Below are 24,713 nucleotides of genomic sequence, written 5' to 3' on the forward strand. Positions count from 1 at the left end.
GTTCCTGAAAATCTTGGTGCCAGTTTATCGTCTCTGTAGGCTTTGACCTTCTGAAGGAAGACACAATCGTACTTTGTGTTGGGTTTCTTAGAGCCCCTGGTAAACTTACTCAAGCTTCAATTTGTCTTACCTTCCTCATATTTTCTTATAAAGTTATGTGAGATAGTGGCAACTTAGAAAGCTAGCTTTCTATCAGCTCAATTTCTCTGGTGACTTCACTACTTGCTGTTAGCACACCAGTGTAGTACCTCAGAAGGGAGTGTGGTAACTACAGAGCAATATTGTTGAAGTAATTGAACAAGAGAAGGTGGATGATTATTTATGAGGAGATTTCTACTTCTACATTCTTGTTAGTTACCAAGATATTTGTAAGAAATTAAAGTAACTACATGACACTTAGTTGACATGCAAATAATTTTGTGAAATTCCTTCAACTTTGGTAATATGCTGAATGCCCCACCATAGCTATGCTCCAAAGGGCCGTTGAGAATATTAATTTTATCAGCTGTGCTGAATGACCTTCTCAGTCTAGCTACTGAATGTAACATATTGATGAAGCTGAGAAAAAATTGTTACAAAAATCTGTAGTTCATCTTTAAATGCACTCTAAATATTCCACTCATCACCTCAGAACTGAACAAAGAAGTCTGACGGTAACTTGAGAGAATTATGAGGCACTGGATATCTGGAGGAGAAAGAAGGTTTATTTTTGTGTATGGGAAGGTTATTGGGGAGGGGGGGGAAGGGAAAGCCATCTAGCGTGCCTGTTTTTTTAAAAGGTGGTTGGGATGCTTTGAGGAATGAGGTCATGTTTCTGGGGATCTCTCCTTACATCACTTGTCAATTCCAAACACGACCTGCTTTGCAAGGGGAAAGGGAGGTTGCTGAACCTCCCCATCTGACTGGGATGAAGCACTGACTCAGGGGAATTGGAGATGTGTGAGTTGGAGACATTGTTTGGGTATGGGTTTGATGGGCACTGTAAGGGAAGCCCTTTCTATGGGATTTTATTTTTGTTTTTACTTATGTGAGGCTTCCAAGTTTAATGTGGGGATCTTTTGGGACTGATTTGTTTGTACTGTTAGAAGAGGTCTGGTGTTTCTTTTAGGGAAGGAGGGTGGAAGAGAGATGGTGATTTATGGAGCATTTGCACTCTGCCCATGGAGTTCCCATACCCCTTTAATAGCTGATCAGGTGGTTGAGATGGCTGTGCATTGCTGCCATAGATTGGGTAAGGAAAAAGGGAGGACTCATGTTCTTCAATCCCTGTGGGAAGGCCCTGAGAAGCTGAGACAGGAGGAATCCTTTTTTAGACCAGTGTTTCTCAAATGTGGCCATCGTGGGGCCACCAGGGGCTTTTCTTGTGGCCACAGCATCCTGGACTGTGATTGAGGGGGGTAAAGTAGCGGCACCTCCCCCTCCCTGTCGCTCCTGAATGCACCACCTTGATGTTGGTTGCTGGGGCCACCAGCAGGGGTTGGGCCCTGCCGCCCTCTGGAGACACCAGGGGCACAACACTGGAGAAGCAGGCAATCTGTGATTTCCCCACCTTCCCGGGGTGGTGGGGCTCAGGCTTTGGGCTTCAGCCCTAGGGTGGCGGGGCGGCAGGCTCTGTCCATGGGGCTGCAGACTCCATCCCCAGGCCCTGTCCCCTGGCCGTGGGTCTTCAGACTACAGCCCCCTGCTGCTTCCCTGCCTCCCTCAACCCCCTATCCGGGGCTTAATTTGTCCCTAGGCTTGCCAGGACTGAGTAAGTCTGCTGTGACAAGTGATACTTGTCTGTTTCTTAATATCACTTGTCACAACAGACTCTCACACATCCAAATCATTGTAATTTATTTATTGCTAGCTTGTATGTATTTATTTGTTTTCCCTAAAGCTAATTAAGTATTTTAGGAACAAGTGAGAGCAGCCCCCAGCAAGAGTTGGTGGCCGGACTCTGAGGCCACCAAACATGTGTCTTGAGAATCCCTATTTTAGACAATGGCAGAGTGGATTACATTTATCTATCCCACTGGCCTTGTTTGGGGTCTCATTTTAGAAGGGCAGGCTTCAGTTGATGGGAACTTACTCCTTTAGCTTGTGTTGTTCCGTGCAAGCTTAGTGGCTAATAAATCCATGATGTAATCCTGTATAAGGCCTGACTTAACCTGAAATCCTGGCCGGACAATGTAACAAGGCCTGGATAGTTTAAAAAAGTGCTCTCCAGATGGACATTTTGGTTTAGCATGAGTTGAGTGGATAAGGGAGATGCTGTATCTGTGCTACTTCCATCTGACTGCAAGCAGAAGATGTGCCTCACTCTGAAGATATTTATTTTGTACCTGTTCATTTCATGAGATTCTCAGGACAGGGTTAAATTGGGAATAGCTGTGCAGAGCTGCCCTGCTGAGTTCCCAGACAAGATTAACAAATTATCTAGACTGATGCTGAAATCACTGAGAATAACTGTCCTGGGCAACTTTAATATCCATGTAGATGACTGCTTTCTGGCACTCAGGTGCTATGGTGAGGGGGTCAGTGTAAATATCTAGATAAAACTTTTCACCATTGACTGGAAATTTCATGTGACTTGTCCATTGGGCCCATGATTCTCGCAGAAGGTGAAAACAAGCAGGAAGAGGTCACTTATAGCTGATTGCTAGTATTTTCTAAAGGAAAAGGTAGATGTTACCTGAATTCAGATGAATAACTGTTCGAGCCCCTACTCAAATGACCATCTCTTGCTACTGAAGATCTTGGTAAATATTGCCCCATCTTATTTTGCAAGTTTACTGAGGAGGCGGTGTTCACAAAGCCATTGTGGCATTTGGAAGCCATGGAATTCCTTGATCCTTATAAATTAGGATTCAGGATTGGGTGGAGAATGGAGACTGAATTTATTTCTGTGGCTTATTATCCCCTACTGGCAAACAGCACGGATCAGGGTGGTCCTGTTGAATCTCTTAGAGCTGTTAGCAGTGTTTGATACCATAGAGTGAATTTATGTAGAACCAGTGTGGGACCCCAGCAAGGTGGATGGGATCTCATTTGAGTTTCCATTTCTATTGATTGGAGGGAGGGAGGGAGGGAGAGAGAGTGTGTGCATGCATGTGTGGTGCTGTATGATTGAACATCTCTTCTGAGGGATCTCTGTTGAAGTTATTCAGGGCTGCATTTATGCCTGTTATTTAATATATATGTAAGGCTATGGGGGCAGCCAATGAACCCATTTGGACTGTGGTGTCATCAGTAGGCTGATAACATGCAGCTCTATAGCTTCTTAATCAAACTCAGCTGATGTTATGCTGGTGCTTTCCCATTACCTGCCAGAAATATGAAAGGAAGTGGCTGAAGCTCATGTTTATAAACACACATAAATTCTTCATTTTTCATAAAGGTGGAACTGCTTTTGGTCCCAAATTGGATGTTAATATTGTTAAAATGGTTGGGGCATATTATAACTACTAAAAACACCATATACCTTGCTGGTATTGTGAGACAAACAGCCTTTTGCTTTCCTGACTTCTCAACTGCCAGATTCCTTGCTTAGTTATGCTGGTTCAGAAGGCAAAGTCCACATGTTAACAAAGCTCTAAAAAGCACAAATAGGGTAGTGGAAACATCAACATTCAAAGCTCTAGTTTTGCATACACAGTTCAATTTTAAGTTATCTGGGCATTCTTTTATGATTCTAATGGTATGACTTTAAGAATAAACACTCCCTTTGCTGAAAGTGGAGCCATTTTCTCTAAACTCTCCGCACCAAGAGTTACTTTACTAAGGCTTTGGGTTTGAGAGTGTAGAGTCATTTAAATCGGTCTAATTAAAAATAATTAGATCTCTGGGAGTTAACAAGGTCATAAAGGTCAGATCTCTAGGTTTTCAGGCTTAAGAAACTATCCACTATGAATGATGGATTAACAGCAAGGATCCCTGCTTACTATACCCAGTGGGAGAGAAGCTACCATAGAAGCAACAGTTGGTTGCCATGATTTAACATCTGCAGTAAATATGTGGGTTGGGATGAATTCCCATTTAAAGGAGCCACTGGGAGTCTGCTAGCTTCTGCAATGTTGTAATTCTAATTTTCTTGCTCATTAGGAAGATGAAAGATCAACTGTCTTTATTCACCAGCTTGATTTAATGTACAATGTCAATGATATGGAGAAAGTCCTAAAGGTGGCAAGGCAACCTGGAGAAATAAACTCTCAGGTAAATATCAGACTTCTTCCTATGGCCCAGAGCTAGTAAAAAAGCAGAAGGGTTTTTGAAGAAACTAAATGTAAATTGAGAGAACTGGGTCATACATAAATTTTAGAATATTCAGCAAAACTCACAGGATGACTGACAAGTAGACAAGCTCTGTGGAAACAAGACAAGCATAAGGTGATGTTGGAACTTCATTGTTTATTGATCAAAATAATAAGACTGTGCAGCTGCTCTAAGGAACTAGCTGTATTACAGTTTGCTTTCTTGTGTTGTACAAAATATGTTTGGGGGCACTGCTTGTGATGGTGTTGACTATGTTGTTTTCACATTTCTAAAAGAGTAATTCGCTGGGCCATTGACCACAGAATAAGAGTAACTGGCGAAAAAAAACTACTCTAAAAGGACTTTGTGCACACATGCACATATACACATCATGGATGCCTATTGGTGTTCAGCTCTGTAATATTCATGGTAGCTGAAACATTTAACTGGCGTTCCTCTGCCATTCAGGTTGAAATGATGTCTGGCATTATTGCCATTTTATGCCTCCCTTCATATGGTACGGTCTATCTTTAAATACTCCAGACAAAAAAATCAACAGTACCTTCATTTGGGTCTTATCCCTAAAGGAGATTTCTCTATTTCATCTCTGGATTTGAATGCATTTTGCAAGTGACTGATGTCCTTGTTTACTGGACCTTGAGAGAGTCTTCATTTTAAAACATGTTAAGTTCATTTTAGGGTATGTCTGAACTGGGACTTGACTGTCAAAAAGATGTAATGAACAATGTTTATAACCTCCCTTTTTAGAAAATACATGGTAGTACTGATTTTTCGTCATATAAACTGAGTTGCTTTTCACCCTGATATATTTGGACAAGTACTCTGAATAATGTGGGTTGTATTATTTTTATCCAAAAACATATTTCACTAACAATTTGCATTCACAGAATAATGTAGATCTTGGAGCTGAGATTCAAAGGGGCCTGGGGTAGACAGGAAAGAACCCATGAAGTGGTGAGAAGCTTAAAGATGGCTGGAGCTGCTTGTGAAGAAAAGTGATGAGGTGCAGTGAGGTGGAGAAAAGATGATGAGAGGACCCAGAGGTTATAGCAGTATAGGAAAAAGTCTGTATATGTGCCAGGAATTCATGGTTTTCATGTTTGTTTTCAAAACTGCTGACAATTTGGTATTTTTGCAATTTGATGGCTGAATGAATAAGATACATGAATGAATGAATATTGAGAATAGCATGTAGAAATTAATACAGAGCAGAGGAATCAACATCAGCTGGAGAGAGGCATAGAAGATCAGGCTAATTGACCTATAGTGGCAGTCAAAAGCCCTATGTTATCAGAGAAACATAAGAGAACTGGTGGCAAACCATCCCCTAACTTGAAACATCCATATCCTACTTTTGCTTTCTAGGCTGCCCCGGTATCTGAAAACCCCATCTTGCTCTTGTTGTCACTTTTGTCCTCTCTTCTCCTTTCTCCCTACTGACTGGTTGTCCCCTCCCCTCAGCCTTTACATCTCAGTTTAGACTGTAAGCTCTTCAGGGCAGGGGCACTCTCTATAAACCTCTTTACACATTTATATTGCTAATGAATAATAAAGAACCTTGAGCCAATAAAAATGACTAGGTAGAGAGGGGCAGTAGCTACTATAAGTTTAACTAGAAGATTAGAAGTTGCCCCCACAAAAACTAAATTTGAGGCACAATTCTCCAAAGGGACTTTATTCTAGCAAGGTTGATCCATAACATTTTACAAATTTTGCTCTGATTTCCGTGGCTTGCAACAAAAACTCTCCCACAGCAACTTTCCATAGAATTTACTATGCAAACATGAAGCATGGGGGAAAAAATAAGGTTAATAAGGCCCATAGCAGCAGAAGATACTGTAGCATGTATAGTAATAGGCGTGTATGGTGTAAGAATTTGTGTATTTGAAACAGACTGTTTTAGCAAACTAAACAAGAGCCATGAAGTTGCAAAGCAAAGCCGATAAAGCAGCTATACCACACAAATTCAAAGGGTATTCTGACACACTAGTCCTTGCAAAACATTCATTAATTTAATTCAAGGTTTGCTTAGTAAGATGACTTCACACTTTGAAGCTGGAAAGCTGATCAGGAGTGGAGAGATCAGATTAAAATGTTCAAAGCATCAACAGAAACTGAGACAGTGGTTCAAAGTGAACATCAAGGCTTTAAAAAAACAGCAATGAAAAACTTATTTTTCATATCTTCTGTGGCTGCCCAATCTACCCTGCTCACCCTCTGGCTACCGCACACACCTTCTCTTGTTAGTCCCCCACCTTTTAAAATTTCTTCATCCTCTCCCCCATGAAGAAATAACCGGAGTATTTTCTGTGGCTGGGCAAAAGAAGATGGCTATCACTGTGTTGCCTCCCGAAAACACTCTGCCCATAAATTGCCTAGTATCACTCTGTCATAAACAGATAGCTAAGGGTTAATGTCTCTTTCACCTGGAAAGAAGTAATCTGAACCACCTGACCAGAGGACCAATCAGGAAACAGGATTTTTTTTCAACTCTGGGTGGAGGGAATTTTGTGTCTGAGTTTTTTGTCTTCTGCCTGTATGCTCTCTCGGATGAGAAGTTTTTCTATTTCCTGCTTTCTAATCTTCTGTTACCCAGTTGTGAGTACCAAAGATCAGATAAGGGTTTATATGTTCTTTTGTATTTACATGTCTATAATTGCTGAAGTGCTTTGAATTGTATTCTTTTTGAATAAGGCTGTTTATTCATATTTCTTTTAAGCAATTGACCCTGTATTTGTCACCTTAATACAGAGAGACCATTTGTATGTATTTTTCTTTCTTTTTCTATAAAGCTTTCTTTTAAGACCTGTTGGAGTTTTTCTTTAGTGGGGAACTTCAGGGAATTGGGTCTGCAGCTCACCAGGGAATTGGTGGGAGGAAGAAGTCAGGGGGAGGTCTGTGTGTGTTAGATTTACTAGCCTGATTTTGCATTCCCTTTGGGTGAAGAGGAAAGTGCTTTTGTTCCAGGACTGGAATTACAGAGGGTGGACTCCCTCTGCTTAGATTCACGGAGGTTGCTTCTGTGTATCTCTCCAGGAGCACCTGGAGGGGGGAAGGGAAAAGTTTTATTTCCCTTTGTTGTGAGACTCAAGGGTTTGGGTCTTGGGGTCCCCAGGGAAGGGTTTCGGGGGGACCAGAGTGCCCCAAAACACTCTAATTTTTTGGGTGGTGGCAGCAGTACCAGGTCCAAGCTGGTAACTAAGCTTGGAGGTTTTTCATGCTAACCCCCATATTTTGAACGCTAAGGTCCAAATCTGGGACTAGGTTATGACACACTCACATGCATGTGCGCACGCTGAGTGGTTTGTCCAAGGCCATGCAGCAAGCCAAAGTCAGGAAGAGAACCCAGACCTCTTCTTTAACCACTTCGCAATACAGGCTCCCTTTTAGTCAGAGCGAGAATGGAAATAGTATGTGGATTATTATTAAAGTTGTGAGGTATTCATAATTTGTGAGACTCTATGTAAGAACTGAATCCCTGGGACACTTAATATATATCGTGCCTCAGATCCAAGTTGTACATGGATTCCAAGGGCAGAAGAGACTATTGTGATAATCTATTCTAGTCTGACCTCCTGCAGAACACAGGCCATAGGACTTCCCTGAATTAATTCCCAACTTAAGTCCAGTAGCTGTGGTTGGGCTAGAACACATTTTTTAGATAAAACATCGAATCTTGCTTTAAAACTTGCCAATTATCCATCACGACTCTTGATATATTGTTCTTGTGGTTCATTACTCTCTCTGTTATGTCTTATTTTTAGTCTGAATTTGTCTAGCTTCAACGTCCACCCATTGGATTGGGTTATGCCTTTGCTAGATTGAAGAGCCTGTTGTCAAATATTTGTTCCCATGTAGGTATTTAGAGCTTCACAAATAAGTTGTTCATTTTACCATTGTTACAGTCTCAGTTTTAGCAATATACATGAGTAAACCTTATTTACAGGTAGTACCTTGCCCCATTCTCTATGCCCTCAACTCCTTGATGAACAAATAGCACGTTTCATAGCATCCTTTCAGGTAGTCTACCTACGACTGACTCTCTTGGGCATACTGCAAGCTGAAAGAATGCCACTAGACTGAGGACCTCTCAATGTAGGACCTTAGTGGGTGGAGGAGAGAAGTTGGTGGCAGAAAGTTTTTTTTTTTTCCATCTGTATCTAAATGGTCCAGGTATAGTTTTTCCTCAGTAAAAATTCTACCAAAGTAACAACTTCATCACTTTTGTATATCTCCAGAAAACCCTTTTCCCTTTGTTTTTTGTCGGCAGTGCAAATGGTGTTTTGCATAGTTCCCATTAGAAATGTGCTGCCACATCTATTTTTAGAATGCAAACTCCTTGAAACTGCATGGGGGTAGTATGGGGGTTGCATACCAAAAAGTAGAAAATGCTCACTATCTGAAAGAAAGGGAGAGAATTGTTCTGAGACTGCTATAGAAGAGGAGAAGGAAAAGACTTGCATTTATCTTTTTTTTAATAATGTTGCCATCAGGAGTGTCATTCCATTTTGATGACAAACCATAAATTTCCCATTCAAGCCTACTTTTAAAAAAATATTTATTGTATTGGGCTTTCTTTGGAGACTAACAGAACCAGTTCAGTTCCATACAGCATTGAAGGAAAAAAGTACGAAGCCAGTAAAACACTCTTTTAGTGATCTGATAGGACATTATAATGGCCTCTGTCCTGACATACTGCCCCCTTAAACCATCTTTTCTTCTGCATTACTCTAACAGGTCACCATGGTATACAGACTGCCTGCAACAGATGAAACAGTAAAGAAAAAATGTGGAGCACTGGTGGGGACAGAGGGTTATTACAGTATGATACTGTCACAAAGAATTATTGAATCTTGTGATAAAGTTTATTTGGCTCCCTCAAACCCTGCAAAGTCTTGATTCACCATCCAAAACACTTCTGCTGATCAATGTTATCTGCTCAGCTACAGAGGAGAGTGTCTCATGCTGTGAATTTGCTAACTAGTCTGTGGATAATATCACACGGATTCACACTAGATAGCCTCTGTGCTGGCAGAACCACACTGGAGTGAAGTCAGAATGTGGGACAACAAATAAGACATCCTTTCTCTTTGATTTTTAAGCAGACTCACTCCTTGGCACTCTTGGAACTTTTGGGGCGCTTTGGACTACAATGTGGACTCATCTCCTTCTTGGTAGCAAACCAACTGTGGCAGTATCTGGAGTTCTTAGATTTCCCTGAATCTTGTCATTTTGATTTTACACCTGTGTATGTTATGTAGACAGTGCTGGTTTTATTTGTTGATCTTCTGCTGATTAAATGCTAATGATCTATCCATGCACATTTACTCTAGATTTTTTTTCAGTAGCCTTTGATAGATCATAGATAAGGTGTTTCTGATATGCCTACCATCCCTGGTAGGACTACAAAGAACTACATTTGAGTGACTCTACTTACTTTTTAAAATAAGAAGAACAATCCAGATGACTCAGGTAACTATGCGCAAGTTTGCCTGACATCAATCCAGGCCAAAATAATGGAAAATTAAATGGGATTTAATTAAGAACTAAGGATAGGAATATAATTAAATCCAGTCAACATGGTTTTTATGGAAAATAGGTCTTGTCAAAACAAATCTGATTTCAACTTTTGATTAGATTACAAGTTTGGTTGATAAAGGTAACTTTGTCATTGTAATATATTTGGGTATTTGTAGAAAAATTGACTTAGTACCATACAACATTCCAATTAAAAAATAGGCTTTATAAAATACCTGAGCACACAAGACATGGATTAAGAACTGATAAGTGACAGATCTCAAAAAGTAGCTATCAACGGGGAATCGTCATCGAAGGGTGTGTTTCTAATGACTTCTGCAGGAATCAATACGAGGCCTGATACTATTCAACATTTTCTTCAATGATTCGGAAGTAACTATAAAACCTTGGCTGATGACATCATTATTTACCACTTTGCCAAATTTTTGTGAGGACAGGGCAGTCACACAGGGTGATCGAGATCACTTAATAACTTAGTCCCATTCAAACAAAATGTGTTTTAATACAGTCAAATGCAAAGTTATACATCTAGGAACAAGGAATGCCATTCACATCTGCAGAATGCGGGGGGCTGTATTTTGGAAAGCAACGACTCAAAAGTATTTAGGGGTGATAGTGGACAAGCAACTCAACATGAGCTCCAAGTGCAATGCTGTGGCAAAAAGGTTGCAATTCTTGGATGTATAGACTGACACTGGAATAGTGCGTCCAGTTCTGGTATCAACATTTTAAAAAGGAGGTTGAAAATGGAGAGGGTGAAGACAAGAGCCACAGAAATATTTTGAGGGCTGAAGAAACTGTCTTTCAGTGAGAGATTTAAAGTGATCTATCTGTTTAGCTTCTCAAAAAGCAGATGGAGAGGAGAGTTTGATTATAGGATATAAGTACCTTCAGGGGGAGAAAATACTGGGTACTAAAGGGCTCTTTAATGAAGAAGGGCATAGCAAGAACTAATGTGTGGCTCCAGCTGCCAGACAAATTCAATTAAATTAGGCACAATTTTTTAACAGTGAGGGTGACTAACCACTAGAACTGAGTGGGCAAACTTTTTGGCCTGAGGGCCACATCGAGTTTCGTGAATTGTATGGCAGGCCGCTTAGGGGAGGGGGTCGTGGCCTGGCCCTCTCCTCCTATGTGCCCCCTCTCGGACTCCTGCCCCATTTAACCCACCCTGTTTCCTGATGGCCCCATCCACCCCCCCACTCCCTGTCCCCTAACCACTGCCCCATCCAACCCCTCCTCTCATTCCTTATGGCCCCCCCCCGAGACCCCTACCCTGTCTAACCACCCCTTCTCCTTGTCCCCTGACTGCCTCCTGCTGCCCCAACCATCCCCCCTCCTTCCTGACTGCCCCCTCGGGACTCCTACCCCCATTCAACCTCATTTGCCTCCAACCATCATCCACACCCCTGCCCTCTATCCAACCCCCCCTGCTCCCTACCCCCTTACTGCGCTGCCTTGAGCACCAGTGGCTGGTGGCCATGCTGCCACAGCCGCTGCTACCATCGCACAGCACAGAGCATAGGTCAGGCCGGGCTCTGCAGCTGTGCTGCCCCAGGAGCTCACAGCCCCGCTGCCCAGAGCACTGCACTGGCAGCAGAGTGAGCGAGCTGAGGCTGCGGGTGAAGGGGAACACTGGGGAAGGGGCTGGGGGCGAGCCTCTCGGTCCAGGAGCTCAGGGGCCGGGCAGGACGGTCCTGCAGGCCAGATGTGGCCCGCGGGCCATAGTTTGCCCACTCCTGCACTAGAAGAAACTAGTAAGGCAAGTGGCAGATTCCTTCTCTTGATGTCTTCAGATCAGGACTAGATGCCTATCTGTAAGATATGCTTTAGTCAAATGCAAGTTATGCTTTAGTCAAAGACAAGAAATTATTAGGCTCAGCATAGAGGTAGCTGGATGAGATGTAGTAGCCTCTGTGATACACAGGAGGTCAGACTAGATGATCTGATGGTCTTTTTCTAGCCTTAAACTCTATGAATCTATGACCTCTCAGGTAGTATTATGAGCTCTGCAGTGAGGATTCTCTCATGTTGTGTACACCAGGGTTCAATTTTGTCACCCCTCCTGCCCAATGTGGCATATGAAGCTGTTCATGAATACAGAGAAGCAGTGTAAGCTGCAGTGCCTCTGGAATGTCTCCTGTACTATCTACACTCTCCAGGTTGGATGAACCAGAAATGTAGTGTAGCTGATCACATTTGCCAGTAACTAGCTGTAACGCTGAGCCAGTGAGGGTTAAGCAACCAGCAGGCTGGGTGACCTGAAGCAACCCTTACGGATATATTAGAAGAATACTAAAATGGTAAACAGGGCCATTCCTTGCAGATAGTTATCAAAATCATATTAAATAGACTACGATCCTTAATATGTATGCCTGTATTGTTAGAGAATCAAAGGGTAGATACTAAGTATATTTTGTTAAACTTCTAACAAGATACAGGTGAACACAGACCATGTGACCTAATCACCTTGTAGATGCTAAAGTTCTGTTACTATCTCACAATGCTTGATTACTGTATTCTATTGATTCAGAAATCAAAAGGGGATATCATTTAGATGGGACTTAGGTGTTAATAATATTATTGTCCTAATTTCTCTTTGAACCTTGTAATTCCACACAGTAAACCTCCTGTAAACTGTTTGGTTAATTGTCTTTTATGCTAAAGAATACAACTAGTTACCAGTGTATGCTTAGGAAACAGAGATTAGCTTCAGAGCAACAATATACATTATCTATTCTTCATCCAAGGAAGGCCTGCTGTGACCATTGCTGTTGAGAGGCTTATTCACTGGCCTTCAAGTATAAAAGAAGCTTTGGGCCTGATCCTTTTCATCTCAGATTTGGTTAAACTTTGACAGGGAAAGTCCAAGCCTCAAGCCTGAGGCCTCCAGGTTCACTCTGAATCCATCCTGGAATTCTCATGGAAGAATTTGAACAAACTCTACACATGGACTGTCTATTGGACTATATGCTTTTAAATTAACTCTAGAAGGACTTTTTGCAAAGCAGCAGCCTCACCATCTCTGCTATGAAACTGATCTAAGAACTTTGCTCATATCTGCATGTATATTGATCTTTTAACCATAGCAACTCTCTTCTTTCGATTAATAAATCTTAGATTTAGTTAATAAGGATTTGCTGTAATCATGTATTTGGGTGAGAGCTGAAATATTCATTGACCTGGTGGGCAATGTGTCCAGTTCCTTGGGATTGGCCGAATTTTAAGTATGGGCAATAAGATTGTTAATCATCTCATTATATTAGACTTGGCTGTCTTAATGGGAAATAAAGGTCGTATTGCTTAAAGGGAACTGTATTTTGGCTTCTTGATAACCAGTGTGGTATTACAGAAACTGTTTTGTTGCTGGGTTGATGAATCTAATTATAGAATAGACCACCAGTTTTCGGAATTGTCTGCCCTATTCCTTGAGTAGGCATTCTTGGTGTTGCCCCTCCAAGTGTTACGGTCACACTAGCTGTGAGCTCATTGACTGAGGATTTGGCCAGATAAGTAAGACACAACATTAGCAGCTGAGGGGAAGACCAAGAAAAAGAGTTAAAGCTATGTAAACTGCTTTAATCACTTTCTGTTCAGATTTTGTAACTTGGGGTCTTTTGGGATCTTCATCTGGACGTTCATACAACTGGGGCTGAGGATACTTTTTTTTTCATTTGTGCTTGGCTAGAAGGTTGTGATATTTTTCTTCAGGCATAGCCCTCTACAGTTATCCATGCCTTTGTCCTGTCTATGGTGGATTACTGTTATGTGCTCTATATGGGACTACATCCGAAAAACTTTCAAAACCTTTAGCAAATGCAGAAGATTGCAATCCACTAGTTTGTGTGTCCAAAAAGGAGCACGTTACATGTGTGCTTTAGTCTTCACTAGCTTCCCATTTGTTTCTGGTACTACTCAAGGTTTTGGTTTTTACCTATATTCAAGGTCTAAAGGGCTTGGATTCAAGATACTTTGTTCTTATGCAATACCACAGCTCAAACACCTCAGCTGACCTCAAGTGCTAATAGCCCCCTGGCATAAAAAAGGGTGGAGAGTGTTTTCAGTGAGGAATTTTCTACTGTGGAACATATATTGGCCTCTTTCTCCCTGCTTCAGTCTGACAGAGTTCAACTTTCAGGACATATTGCAAAACACTCTTCCCATGCTCTTCCTGGAGATGTGAGAGAAGAGCTGGGAGGAATGCTTTTAAGTTTGATGGCTTGAGTGTGTTTTTTAGGAGGCTAAAGTTCAATTTAAATTTTGTATCCACTTTGTTAAAAAGGTGGACACATGTGACCTTTGAATAGGTGCTTTTTAAGAAAAGAGGAAATAAATAGGTTTGAGAATTATAATCGCCATTAAATAATGGCAGAGGCAATCAATATGAAAGCATGTATTTTAAAGTACCATGACAACCTACTTACAATGACTCAAATGCCCCCAAACCAAGCAAATTCAGAGTTATAATTACATTCTATCCAGAATTCAAAACATGTGTCTAAGTCTAGCAGTGTCTAAATCTGGCAGTTCATATGGACACTTAGCAGCAGATAATAGAGTATATGATGCAAAATTAAGTGTAATAGGTGGCACAACTGTGCAAGTTACAGTTGGAGCCTTAACATGAATTCCTCTGTTTTGGCAAGTGCTAATGAAACCCCCAATATAACCTTTAAAAACTAGTTTTAATACTATAATCTAGGTAGAGTATATTACATAAAGTAAATCTGATGTTAACATAAATAAAATATTACATGGCCTGGGAATATTTACCTGGAATGCTCTCTAGTTTTCTCCGGAGTTCCTCATTTTCTTGTTGTAGTGAAATTACCTCCTGCTCTAGCTCTTGACATCGGGGACAGTATCCCTCCTCCTCCTCCTCTTCCTCCTCTGGAAGTGTAGATGATGATGGGTGACCATGGGATTCAGAGGTTGCTGGGGATGTCCATCCACCTAAAGTGTGTACTGGAGAGGTTGAAAGTGGATCCACATCTGCCAAATGGCCAAAATCATTTACTGATGAGGTGTTCTGAGATGCAAAGCTCCCAGAAAGCAAATAGTTTTGAAGGGAATCAGTAAAAACCCTCAGAAAGGCTGAGGTTTGTTGTTTCTTTTGAATATACTGCATCTCTATGTCTAAATTGTCTGATGTCTGACTATGGACCATTTTCCCCAGCTGACACTGCTCTTGTCTTTCACTATAACTTGTGCTTTCCTGCTTTACACAAGAAATCATGGACTGAGAATGATTGTTGTCCAGTAGTTTTCCACCACAATTTAAAAGATTAAGAACCCGGCTGCATTGTTGGGCAAAGGCATCCAGAATCATACGACTCTCTGAAACAGAAGAAAAGATGAATCACAGCAAACTAAAGCAAAAGATATGTCAGACTGTACTAGCTAGTCTAACACACACACAGCTAGTCTAATGATTTAGAGCAGTTTACACTGTATTTTTGAACATATTAAAATTGTTTCCCGCTCTAATACTTCGGTAATATTGAGAATTAAAATCATCCTTACTTTGCTTCTATTTTGAGGGTACCCTTGTGACCTGGCAGTTAATCAGGAGTGCACTGGGATGATAATCCCACTGAAAGAGTACTGCGCCAAGCAGTGACTAAGACAAGAAAACGGGGAAGAAAACACAAATTTGATACAATTTGTTACAGGTGTAAGGCCAAATAAATATTTGTCTTGTAGCAAAACATAAGCTCTGAGACGGGGGTGAAAGTAAGATAAGACTTACCGGGAGGGAGGCCTGGCTCCAGCCCCCCAGAAGGGGTGGGACTAGGGGTCAGTCTCCCCCAGCCAGCTCTTCCACGCTGTCCAGCTCACGCCATCTGGGGCTCTGGCAGTGATTTAAAGGACCCGGGGCTCCAGTCACTGCTGTGGCAGCGACCAAGAGCCCCAGACCCTTTTAAATTGCCAGGCCCTGAGGAGGCTGCACCTTTTGCACCCCTCCCCATCGGCAGCCCTGGAAAGGGGGTCGCGTGGAGAAGGGGAAGTGACATTAAAGCACTGCCATGGCAGCATTTTAATGTCAGCTGTGTATGGGCTGGTACCGGCAGCCAGTCCTTACTGGTACGCCATACCAGTCCCTACCAGCCCACTTTCACCTCTGCTGCTAGATACAGATTTTTTTTTTGTGCTCCATGCTCCTCCCTTCCCACCAAATCTTGCAAGCATGAGCTTTTCCTTGCTGTGCTTGGTCTTGTGCTTAGACCTGGCATCTCCTCCTTTCACTCTGGACTCTGAATATGTGCAGATTCCACTGATTCAAGAGTGAGCACTTGAGTCATTCCTGAATCTAGAGGAAGATATGTGAACCTCCCTTAAATGCTGCTGCTGTGTGTGTCTGTGTTTTTTGGGAGTCCAGCTTGACACCCTAAAAGGGGCCTGATTTTCAGAAAGTGATGAACACAGCAGGGCCCTTGAAAATCAAGCACCTTTAAGGTGTCTCAAGGTAGGCACCCAAAATCCTTAGTTGCTTTTGAAAATCTTGGTCATAATTTTTAAAGAAGGTGGCCCAGCCCAACACCACACAGTTGGCATGAAAAAACAGCAGACTCCCCCACATGCTTTCAAGAGATGGTGCTTCTCTTGGCTCCACAAGGCTGTCTATTCATGGAAAAATCTACTTGCTCCTAGTGAGGTTAGTACAACTCTCCCTGAAGAGCATTTGAAATGACATGGGTTAGGATTCTCTCCATCATTCTGGCCCCTTTACACAAGGTAAAAGGGCCAAACCAGCATAAAGGTCTTTAAAATTCCTGGATCCAGCTGGGGGAGAAATCTCCTGGCACAGGAACTGAGGATGACAGCCCCATGCTGGCTTCTGAGGACCCACAAACAAGCTCCTGTACAGGCCATGTGCCAGAGGCAGGGCTAGAATAAAACATAGAGAGTAGATTTCTCCTACCACTCTTTCTTTATTTTAAAAATATAGGAAAACCTCCCACCCCCAGGAGTTAATAAAACCAACATTACAAAAGTGCTGCTACATACAGGAACACCTGCCCTCTTCTCAAGTAATGGAAGACACTGTGCACTCAGCCTTGTACCCCAGTAGCAACACTACACAATACCTATACACTTCAATGTAATCTCAAATTCAATGTTATTTACTCTCTACTAAAACCTTATGTAAGTACTGCTGTCTTTAACCCTTAGAATGATTAACCAGAAACAATATGGTATAGCCCACCAGATACAATGTAAACAGAAATACCTAGATAAATTCCAGAAATGGAAACCCAGTGATACTGGAGCTTTCTAAATGTAACACTGATTGACATAAAATCAAAAAATTTAAGTACTAACAGTCTCAAGATGTGGTATCTCTCTCTCATTTCTTCACTTCCCTTAGCAAAAAAGGATAATATTGATTGGAATTTTGAAATCGTAACACACAGCAATTTTTCATTCATTTTAATCCTATAATCCGATTCCAGACCTCAAGTTGTATTTACTGTTTGCATTTTAATCATCATGGTCCCAAATGACAAAGCAGTTACTTACTCTTTATGTATCCTTGTTGCAAGGGGACAAAATATGAATGAAACAACTGAAATGGGATTAAACACTGTACAAATTTTTTTCCTACAAGATAGAAAAAATATGTATTTTGACATTTCAAATATAAATGTTGGGGAATACCATATTGTACATTAAAATCAGTAAAGACTTTAGTCTATAGTATACTCAAAAAGAACTTAAATATTTTTATAAAATTAGAGTGCATTTGCCATGCTCAATATGACAGTAGTTCAAAGTGTAAAGGAAATAAGAGTATTGGTTTTAATTTTGAATTTAATATTGGATCTAGTACAACTCAGTAACAGAAAATATGGAAAAATATTTAAAATTTTCATCCATTCTTAATATAAAAATGAAAGTTAACAGAAGAGATTTAAAATACTAGAATGAAAATTCATTATTTATGATTAAAAACAAACAGATCTGCCCATTTAGCACATATTGTAGCAATCAGTATTTTAGCTTTTGCAGACTGCAGTTAGAAATGAAAGCACTATGCAAAGTTTGTCACTTAGAAATTGATGTTTTGTTTTTATATGAATGCTATTGAATAACACTGATCCATGATTCTTAATTGATTTCATGTGAAATATATATGTATTTCCCAAGAAGTGTTCTGCTGAAATGATTGCATAAAATTAAAATTGGATAGTTTACAAAGGTGTTGTTCTAGCATTACTTTAGCTCCCCTTTAAGATTCACTAACCATGTAATTCCACTACACCAGATTCTCCCAGTCTTTACTCTTGCAAAGCTCCCTTTGACTTCAACAGGAGTTTTTTTCCCACAGGTGAAGATTTGCCAGAACAGACCCATAAAATACTAATAGATCATGATCAGACCATTAAAAGAATGACAGTTCCTAGCTGAACTATTTCACTTATGAGTGCAGGCTAATAGTGAATAATACCATGTCAGGTCTGCTACAATTCCCAGGTGTGTGTCTCATCGCTACATCTTGTTTTCACTGGACCAAAACTATGTGGTTTCTCAACTTTCCCAGTGCCTGACCAATACAGGGGTTTCAATAAGAATGAGGTTTCTGAAACTCAACAAGACCAGACAGTAGTTATGCTTATGTGTCTGAGGAACTATCTAGATGAGATAGTGGGTGTAATATCTGCTTCCTCTATACCAGAAGTTCCCGGACTTCATTGGTTCACATACCACCTTAAAATTTCTTGTGAAGTGAGTTGATGGAATGTCACTGTCATCACATCCCAAACTGTGGTATGTTTACCCCTAGTGGTAACTTCTGGATTTTTTCTTCAGTGTAGAGGATGGATGGTCTTAGGATCAAAATATTGGTCTGTGACTAAACAAATCTGGATTTAGTTCCTAGCTCTCCCACATACCTCCTGTGTGACCTTGGCCAAGTTGCTTAGGGTAAGATTTTCAAAGCCACTTGAGATCTGGATGCCCAGTTCCTGTTCGGTTCCTATTAATTTCCAATGGTTTTGGGGGTCAAATCCCATAGTGATTTTGAAACTGCCAACCTTAGTGTGTCTGTGCTTTGGTTCTCCCATATACAAAATAGAGATAATGAATATTTTTGTCTTTGATGGGTACTTAGAGTAAGATCCCTGGGACAGGGACGGTCGCTTGCAATGTGTTTATACAGTGTTTAGTACAATAAAGACCTAACGGAGATTGGGTTTCTCATAAATACTAAGCTATTCTTAGATTCTCAGGTAGCAGCAATGTGACCTCCCCCCTCCCATATCTGGCCAGGAGTTCACTGTCTTCTCAAATAGGGACCTTGCCACAGTTATCTATGCCTGTCTGACTGATCCAGGGCCTTTGTTACCTCCCAGTTGGATTTGTCCAAAATGACCTACAAAGCATCTATTAAAACATAGCTAGTAAAGAGCATAGCATTCTGCTTGCATAACAGTGGTCCATGTATTGAGCATAAACATTTCAGTTGGTTTCTAGGTGAAGTTCAAAGTGATGACCTTAATCCCTATATCCCTACATGGTTTGGTTTCTGATCATTTTACAAACCTCCTCTCTACAGCTGCATCATCCTGGCTTTTGACTAACTGGGATGTTCTGGGTAATAATCCTAAATTTTGAACACTAGGTTACTGACAGTATAATATTCACAGTGACAACCCTTGACTCTGCAATTCACTTCATTTATTGGTCCAGCAAAACCCTTTTACTGAAATTCAGGGCACACTGCCAGGTCTATCTATTCACTCAGGCCTTTCCTGAGTAAGTGGGGTGGCTATGATGTTGTTCTTAGCAGAGTAAGTGTGCTCAAGGATTATTAATACATATTTCTGGCTTGAATGTGACAGAGTTGTGACTAAGACTGCATAAAGGCAATCCAAGGCTCTAGATATACCCCAATACAGGGCCCAACCCCTGTGCAGTGGTCTGGTGTGACTGGGGGTGGAAGGGATCCTCTACTTCCCAAGAGAGACAAGAATGGCAGCAAAGGGCCATTCTCTTAACCTGGGAGCAGCAGCAGGGCTTTCCCTCCCCTTGAGGGCAGTAGAGGTGAGAGTGGAACCCTCTCCCATTGGAAGCTGCAGCTGGGCCTCCCCAGTACTCATCCAGCAGCCAGAGTGTATCTGCTTTTTGTGTTTAAACCAAGCCCACTGCACTCTTCTCCTGACGTACAGGTCACGTCTACCAAGAAAAAAGTGTATATTTACATATCAGCTACCTCTTTGTAAACGCACACCTTTTTTTCTAGTGTAGCTATAGCTACTCACAGTTGTCTGCCAGGATGGTGCTGGCAGTCCCCACTCTCAGCAGTAGGGCTTGGATTTAACACTGAATAGATGTGTGGACCAGCTTACATTTCTTGGAGCTATTGTTTCTGGCTGTCTGCAAACTCAGGCAGACATCACTGCATTGGTTATACTCTGTTCACATTTTCAAGATTTTCTTCAGAGCCATAAGAATTATAGACTTTTTTTAAAATGAAAGTTGAAATTCTAATATCACTCCAGGAGGCAGGGTCCTAGGCATGTGCCTTAATCTGGCCCCACTTGTGACCCACTCTCCCTTTGCACTGGGTTCTTCTTGCTTAACTCATAATGTGTACAGCTATGGAGGCTGTGTTGTGCATGCCTGTGTGGCTAGCTGTATGGAAAGTATAGCATGGATGAGTAGGCAATGAGGCAAGAGCTCAACAGTGCTGAACTCTGCAACCAATATTCTTGTTATGTGGGTGGGGTGGGGTGTGTGGAATTGAAATCAATGGCAAAATTTAGGAACAGGCCCTAACTACTTGTATGATTCAGTAATACAGCAGAAGGTCCAAACTCCTGCTTCTCAAAGGACAGGATTTCTGCACAGAACATTCTGTTGTAAATAAGGCCTTGTACATTTGTTTACCAGATAGTTACACATATCTTCTAAAGAGTATTCCACTTTTGTAAAGAAATCATGGGTATCATGTTTATCAGTAGATGCTTGACTGTGTACCATAAAACAGTGAGATAATGCTGTTAAATTATTTAAATTCAGTAGTTTTATAGAGGAAGAAGTATGATCTACTGGCATGGGTTATGGAGTTTGTTCATCAAAGTAGCTAATTTTCAGACTATATAGAGGATTAAACTTGTTTGGTAATATACCAAAATTTGTAGGGATTTTATGGAAGTAGCAATGTGTTAGATAAACTGGAGAGAAAATATGCATTAAAACATAGCGATATATTCTATTAACTAGACTATCATGCTGTTTAGTAAAGAAATGTCATCACATTTCTTACAAAGGCAACATCAACATACCAAAACAGCATCCAATTTTTCTAAATAAATAAATCAGCGATGTGTTAAAAATTAACAGATGAGTTACTGTACCCGATGTTATCAAAACCAGATGGTGCTTCCTAATATTCATCCTGTTCAGTCAAACCCTGAATATTTTCTGGACCATCAGTATATAAAACAGGATGCTGCTATTTGTGATGCCAAACAAAAGCAATCATGCCTGCCAAGCACATACTATAACAGGCAGCATTTCAGCTCTGCTAGACAGAAAGTAATTAGAATGCTTTTAATGTCCAAAAGAATGATGCTGATAGGCTGCCACAGATGTGTAGATTTATGAATATTTATATGGTGGTTTATAGCTGACACTTTTATCAGTTGAAGAAGATAAAATATCTGCATGACTCAGAAGCCTGACAGTCAGGTTAATAAAATCTCATTAAAGAGAATGACCTATGCAATTATATAGGATTTATTGTAATTCATTTTTGATTGCACTCTGCTTAAAGATGCAATTTCCCATTTCCTGATGCCAAATTTAGCTTACATATCAAGATCTATGTGGATTTTAACTCCACACCATCACTAGAAGAAAGATATACATTTAACATCTTAGTATGTTACACCTTTAGAGAAAAATTATTTTGATCTCCTGTTCCTCTCTACAGTGTGTGAAGATACTGCAAAGAAGCAAGCAATCTATTTATTTTTCTTAATTACAACCTCTTAAACAATCTCTCCATTATCATTTGCTTTCTATGATAAAAAGCCCAAGACCATTCTCCTTTCCTGATCTGCAAATTTCATTGAATCAAATCACTGATGTCCTGGGCACCTGGAAGATTTCTGTCTTGTCGTGTCTCCATACATTATGATGTGCAGAAGTAGAAATCGGAGGTGAGCACTTTTCTGAGACAGCAAGATTAGCTTTCAAGAGAGCCCTAACAGAAAAGGCATCAGCAATCTTTGATGCAGCTTTTTCTGAGTGGGTTTCCTCCCGAAAACGAATCTGTGATGGCAAAAGGTTCAGGAAAGGCGTGAAAGGTTTGCTTCACAGTCTGAAATCAACAAGGGGAAAGAGGGAACCGCCCCTGCTTCCTAGCAGAGAGCGAGGGCTCTCTGTCCTTTCTGGGCAGGTTTCATATGTGTTAGGTACCACCACTGACTTACCAAAGGGTGTGCAGGAACTTTAGTTATTATGCGTGAAATAATTATGTCTGTACAAGTCACTGAGGGCGGAGAGAGCCCCTGTCACCGCATCCTCCCAGCGCTGGTAGCACGTCTCCATCGCTTGCTGGGGAGCAGCAGCCCCGGGAAAGGAAGGGGGAAGCGAACAAGGGCTGAGCCCCTTTCCCCATAAGGGAGCAGCCGCCCCAAGTGTTGGGGGTAAAGCCTCATTTTGCAAGGTCTCCCCCCCGTTATTGGATGCGCCCCTCCAGCTGGAAGGGGCGGCCCCCGTGTAGCCCCACGCTGCAGGGTGACTGCCCCCCGCCCCGTCGGGGAACCCCCCATCCCAGGCGCTCGGCAGCCCGCCCTCCCCTCGGAAAGTGCCGCACGAAGTTGCGGAGAAGAGTTGGTACCTGCGCTCAGCTCCAGGCTGCTGCTGGTGCCGCCCTCGCCGCTGGCCGCGGGCCCCGGCTGGCCGTGGCTGTAGCGGGCCGAGGAGGAGGAGGCTGCCTGGGGCCCCAGCGGCGGGGCGGGAGTCCTGGGGTGGCCCTGCGATGCGGCTCGGGCGGGCCCGCTGGGGTAGGAGCCGGGCGCCGCCGGGTAGTGGTGCGGCTCGCTGCTGCTGGAGGCGGCGGGCGGGAAGGGCTGCCCCGCCGGCCGCAGGTGCGGGAGCTCCACCATGGTGGGTCTCTCGTAGCGCTTGGGCAGGGCTGGTCTCTTGCTGGGGAAGGTCTTGAGGACGCTGTAGGGGCTCCGCTGCCGGTAGAGCCTGGGGAGGCTGGGCCCCTCCTCTGCCGCCTGCATCTCCTCCTCCATCATCATCAGCATCCCGCCGCGGCTCCCCGGCCCCCTTCCCGCCGGGGCTGCGTCTGCTGCCGCCGCCGCCTGTCTCTGTGGCACGGCGGAGCCCGGTGCGCCGGGGTGATTGACAGGCAGCCGCGCCAATGCCTGGAGGGAGACGGGAGGCAAAGAGCAAGTGTTTAGGGTAATCGCTGCTAGCGATAACGGGGTAGGGGGGCGGGACTTGGCGCGGCCGCGGAGCCGGCGGCTGCCCCCTGCCCCTGCCCAGCCGGGGGGCGGGCTGCGCCCAGGCAGGTGGACAAGCGCCGAGCTCTGTAGGCGCCTCCGCTGCGCCGGACCAGCCGCTTCCCAGCCCGGGCTCTGGCACGGCCCTACGCGGGGCGGGCTGCAGCGCCTCTGGCTGTGCGGCGAGGCGAGCCGCAGAGCAGGAAGGAGAAGCGCCCCGGGGAGGGGGGGGGTCACCGATTCCGCTGTGCCGGGGGAGGATGCTGCCGCTCGCCCCGCCTCAGGCTCCCCTGCAGTGTAAACGGAACTTTGAGGGGATCCGAAGGGCGGGGGCCCCGCAAGTTTGGCAAAGCTCGGCAGCGGTTGTGATTGTGGCTGCTGCCCGGCTCCCACTGCCTCTCCCCAGGCTGAGCTCCTCTCCGTGCCCCTGGCGGCGTGTGGCTCAGGTTTGCACGCACAGGCACCTTGCAGGCTAGCTCAGTGTCTAATTGCCATTCACCCCCCATCCCCGGGTGGCTCCCTCCCTAGCGCAGGCTGCGATCGCAGCCCGTGTTCCCATTTATTAGAGATGAAATAACGCCATAAATACAAGTATTTGGGAGTTCAGGGACTGTCAGAGCTGATTAGGGCGCAGAGGACATTTTCTTTCTTATTATGCAAAAGTATTTCGTGGCGAAATAAAACCGGTTTCACTGTAACTCATGCATGTCAGATTTCTAGGAATCCGAGAGATTAATCACACTTAACATTATTTGCAACTTCTCTCTGTGTCTGTTTTTTGCAAACTGCTCAAAGGAGCCGGACACATGGATCACTACCATCTCCTCTCAGCCCCAAACCGTTAGAGGGACAGTTAAGAAAGAATGATATGCTAGTGGAAGACAGGAAGAGAATGAGATGCCATAGACAGACGTTTCTGAGAAATGGTGGGGATCTGGGTGAGAGGAGAGGCAGCTGAAATTGAATGATATGTTGGAGAAAATGAACGAAAACAAACCGCTCATTTCACGCGAGGCAATTTCATCTTTTCATCTTTCATTTCATCTTTTGCCCCACTCCTCTCCCGCTTCTGTTGCTCCAATTTAACAGGATTACAAAAAAAAATCCTCTGTTTTTTTGGAATAAAATTACGGAGCACCTTACTTAGATTTAAGGGAGGCATCCGTTCCCTTTCATCACGTGTAGTTTGCTGCTGCTTATTGTGGTAATCGCTCATCCATTTCAGCCTTGTTTATTTATTAAAATCGTACTCAGTGAAATGACAAGTAATCCTCTTTACTGAAGTAATTAAAGCCTAAAATCTTCAGCCAATCTCATCTCTAAAAGTAGAGTAAACTTCTTAAAGCTGGACTTTTTATAGAGATGATAGTGTTTTTTTGACTAGCATTCTTTGGGGCAGCCAGAAATGTCTAAATAAGGCTGCATTTACAGTTGTTGCTTTTTTAGTGCATCAAAGTC

At 42.8% G+C, this 24,713-nt stretch overlaps 1 protein-coding gene across 2 annotated transcripts in view; it reads right to left on the reverse strand.

Moving 5' to 3' along the window:
• Positions 1 to 23,196, reverse strand: part of BEND4 (BEN domain containing 4) — a 39,480-nt gene extending 16,284 nt beyond the window's left edge. For both annotated transcript variants that reach the window (XM_030564879.1, XM_030564880.1), the window contains exons 1-2: positions 22,643 to 23,196; positions 14,566 to 15,129 (exon numbers count right to left, since the gene is read on the reverse strand). In XM_030564879.1, coding sequence (XP_030420739.1) covers positions 14,566 to 15,129; positions 22,643 to 23,057 — 979 coding nt within the window. In that variant the 5' untranslated portion in view covers positions 23,058 to 23,196. The remainder of the gene's footprint in view (positions 1 to 14,565; positions 15,130 to 22,642) is intronic.
• Between the last annotated feature and the right edge of the window lie 1,517 nt (positions 23,197 to 24,713).

Source organism: Gopherus evgoodei, chromosome 5 (assembly GCF_007399415.2).
Source record: "Gopherus evgoodei ecotype Sinaloan lineage chromosome 5, rGopEvg1_v1.p, whole genome shotgun sequence".
NCBI classification, from domain to species: domain Eukaryota; kingdom Metazoa; phylum Chordata; order Testudines; family Testudinidae; genus Gopherus; species Gopherus evgoodei.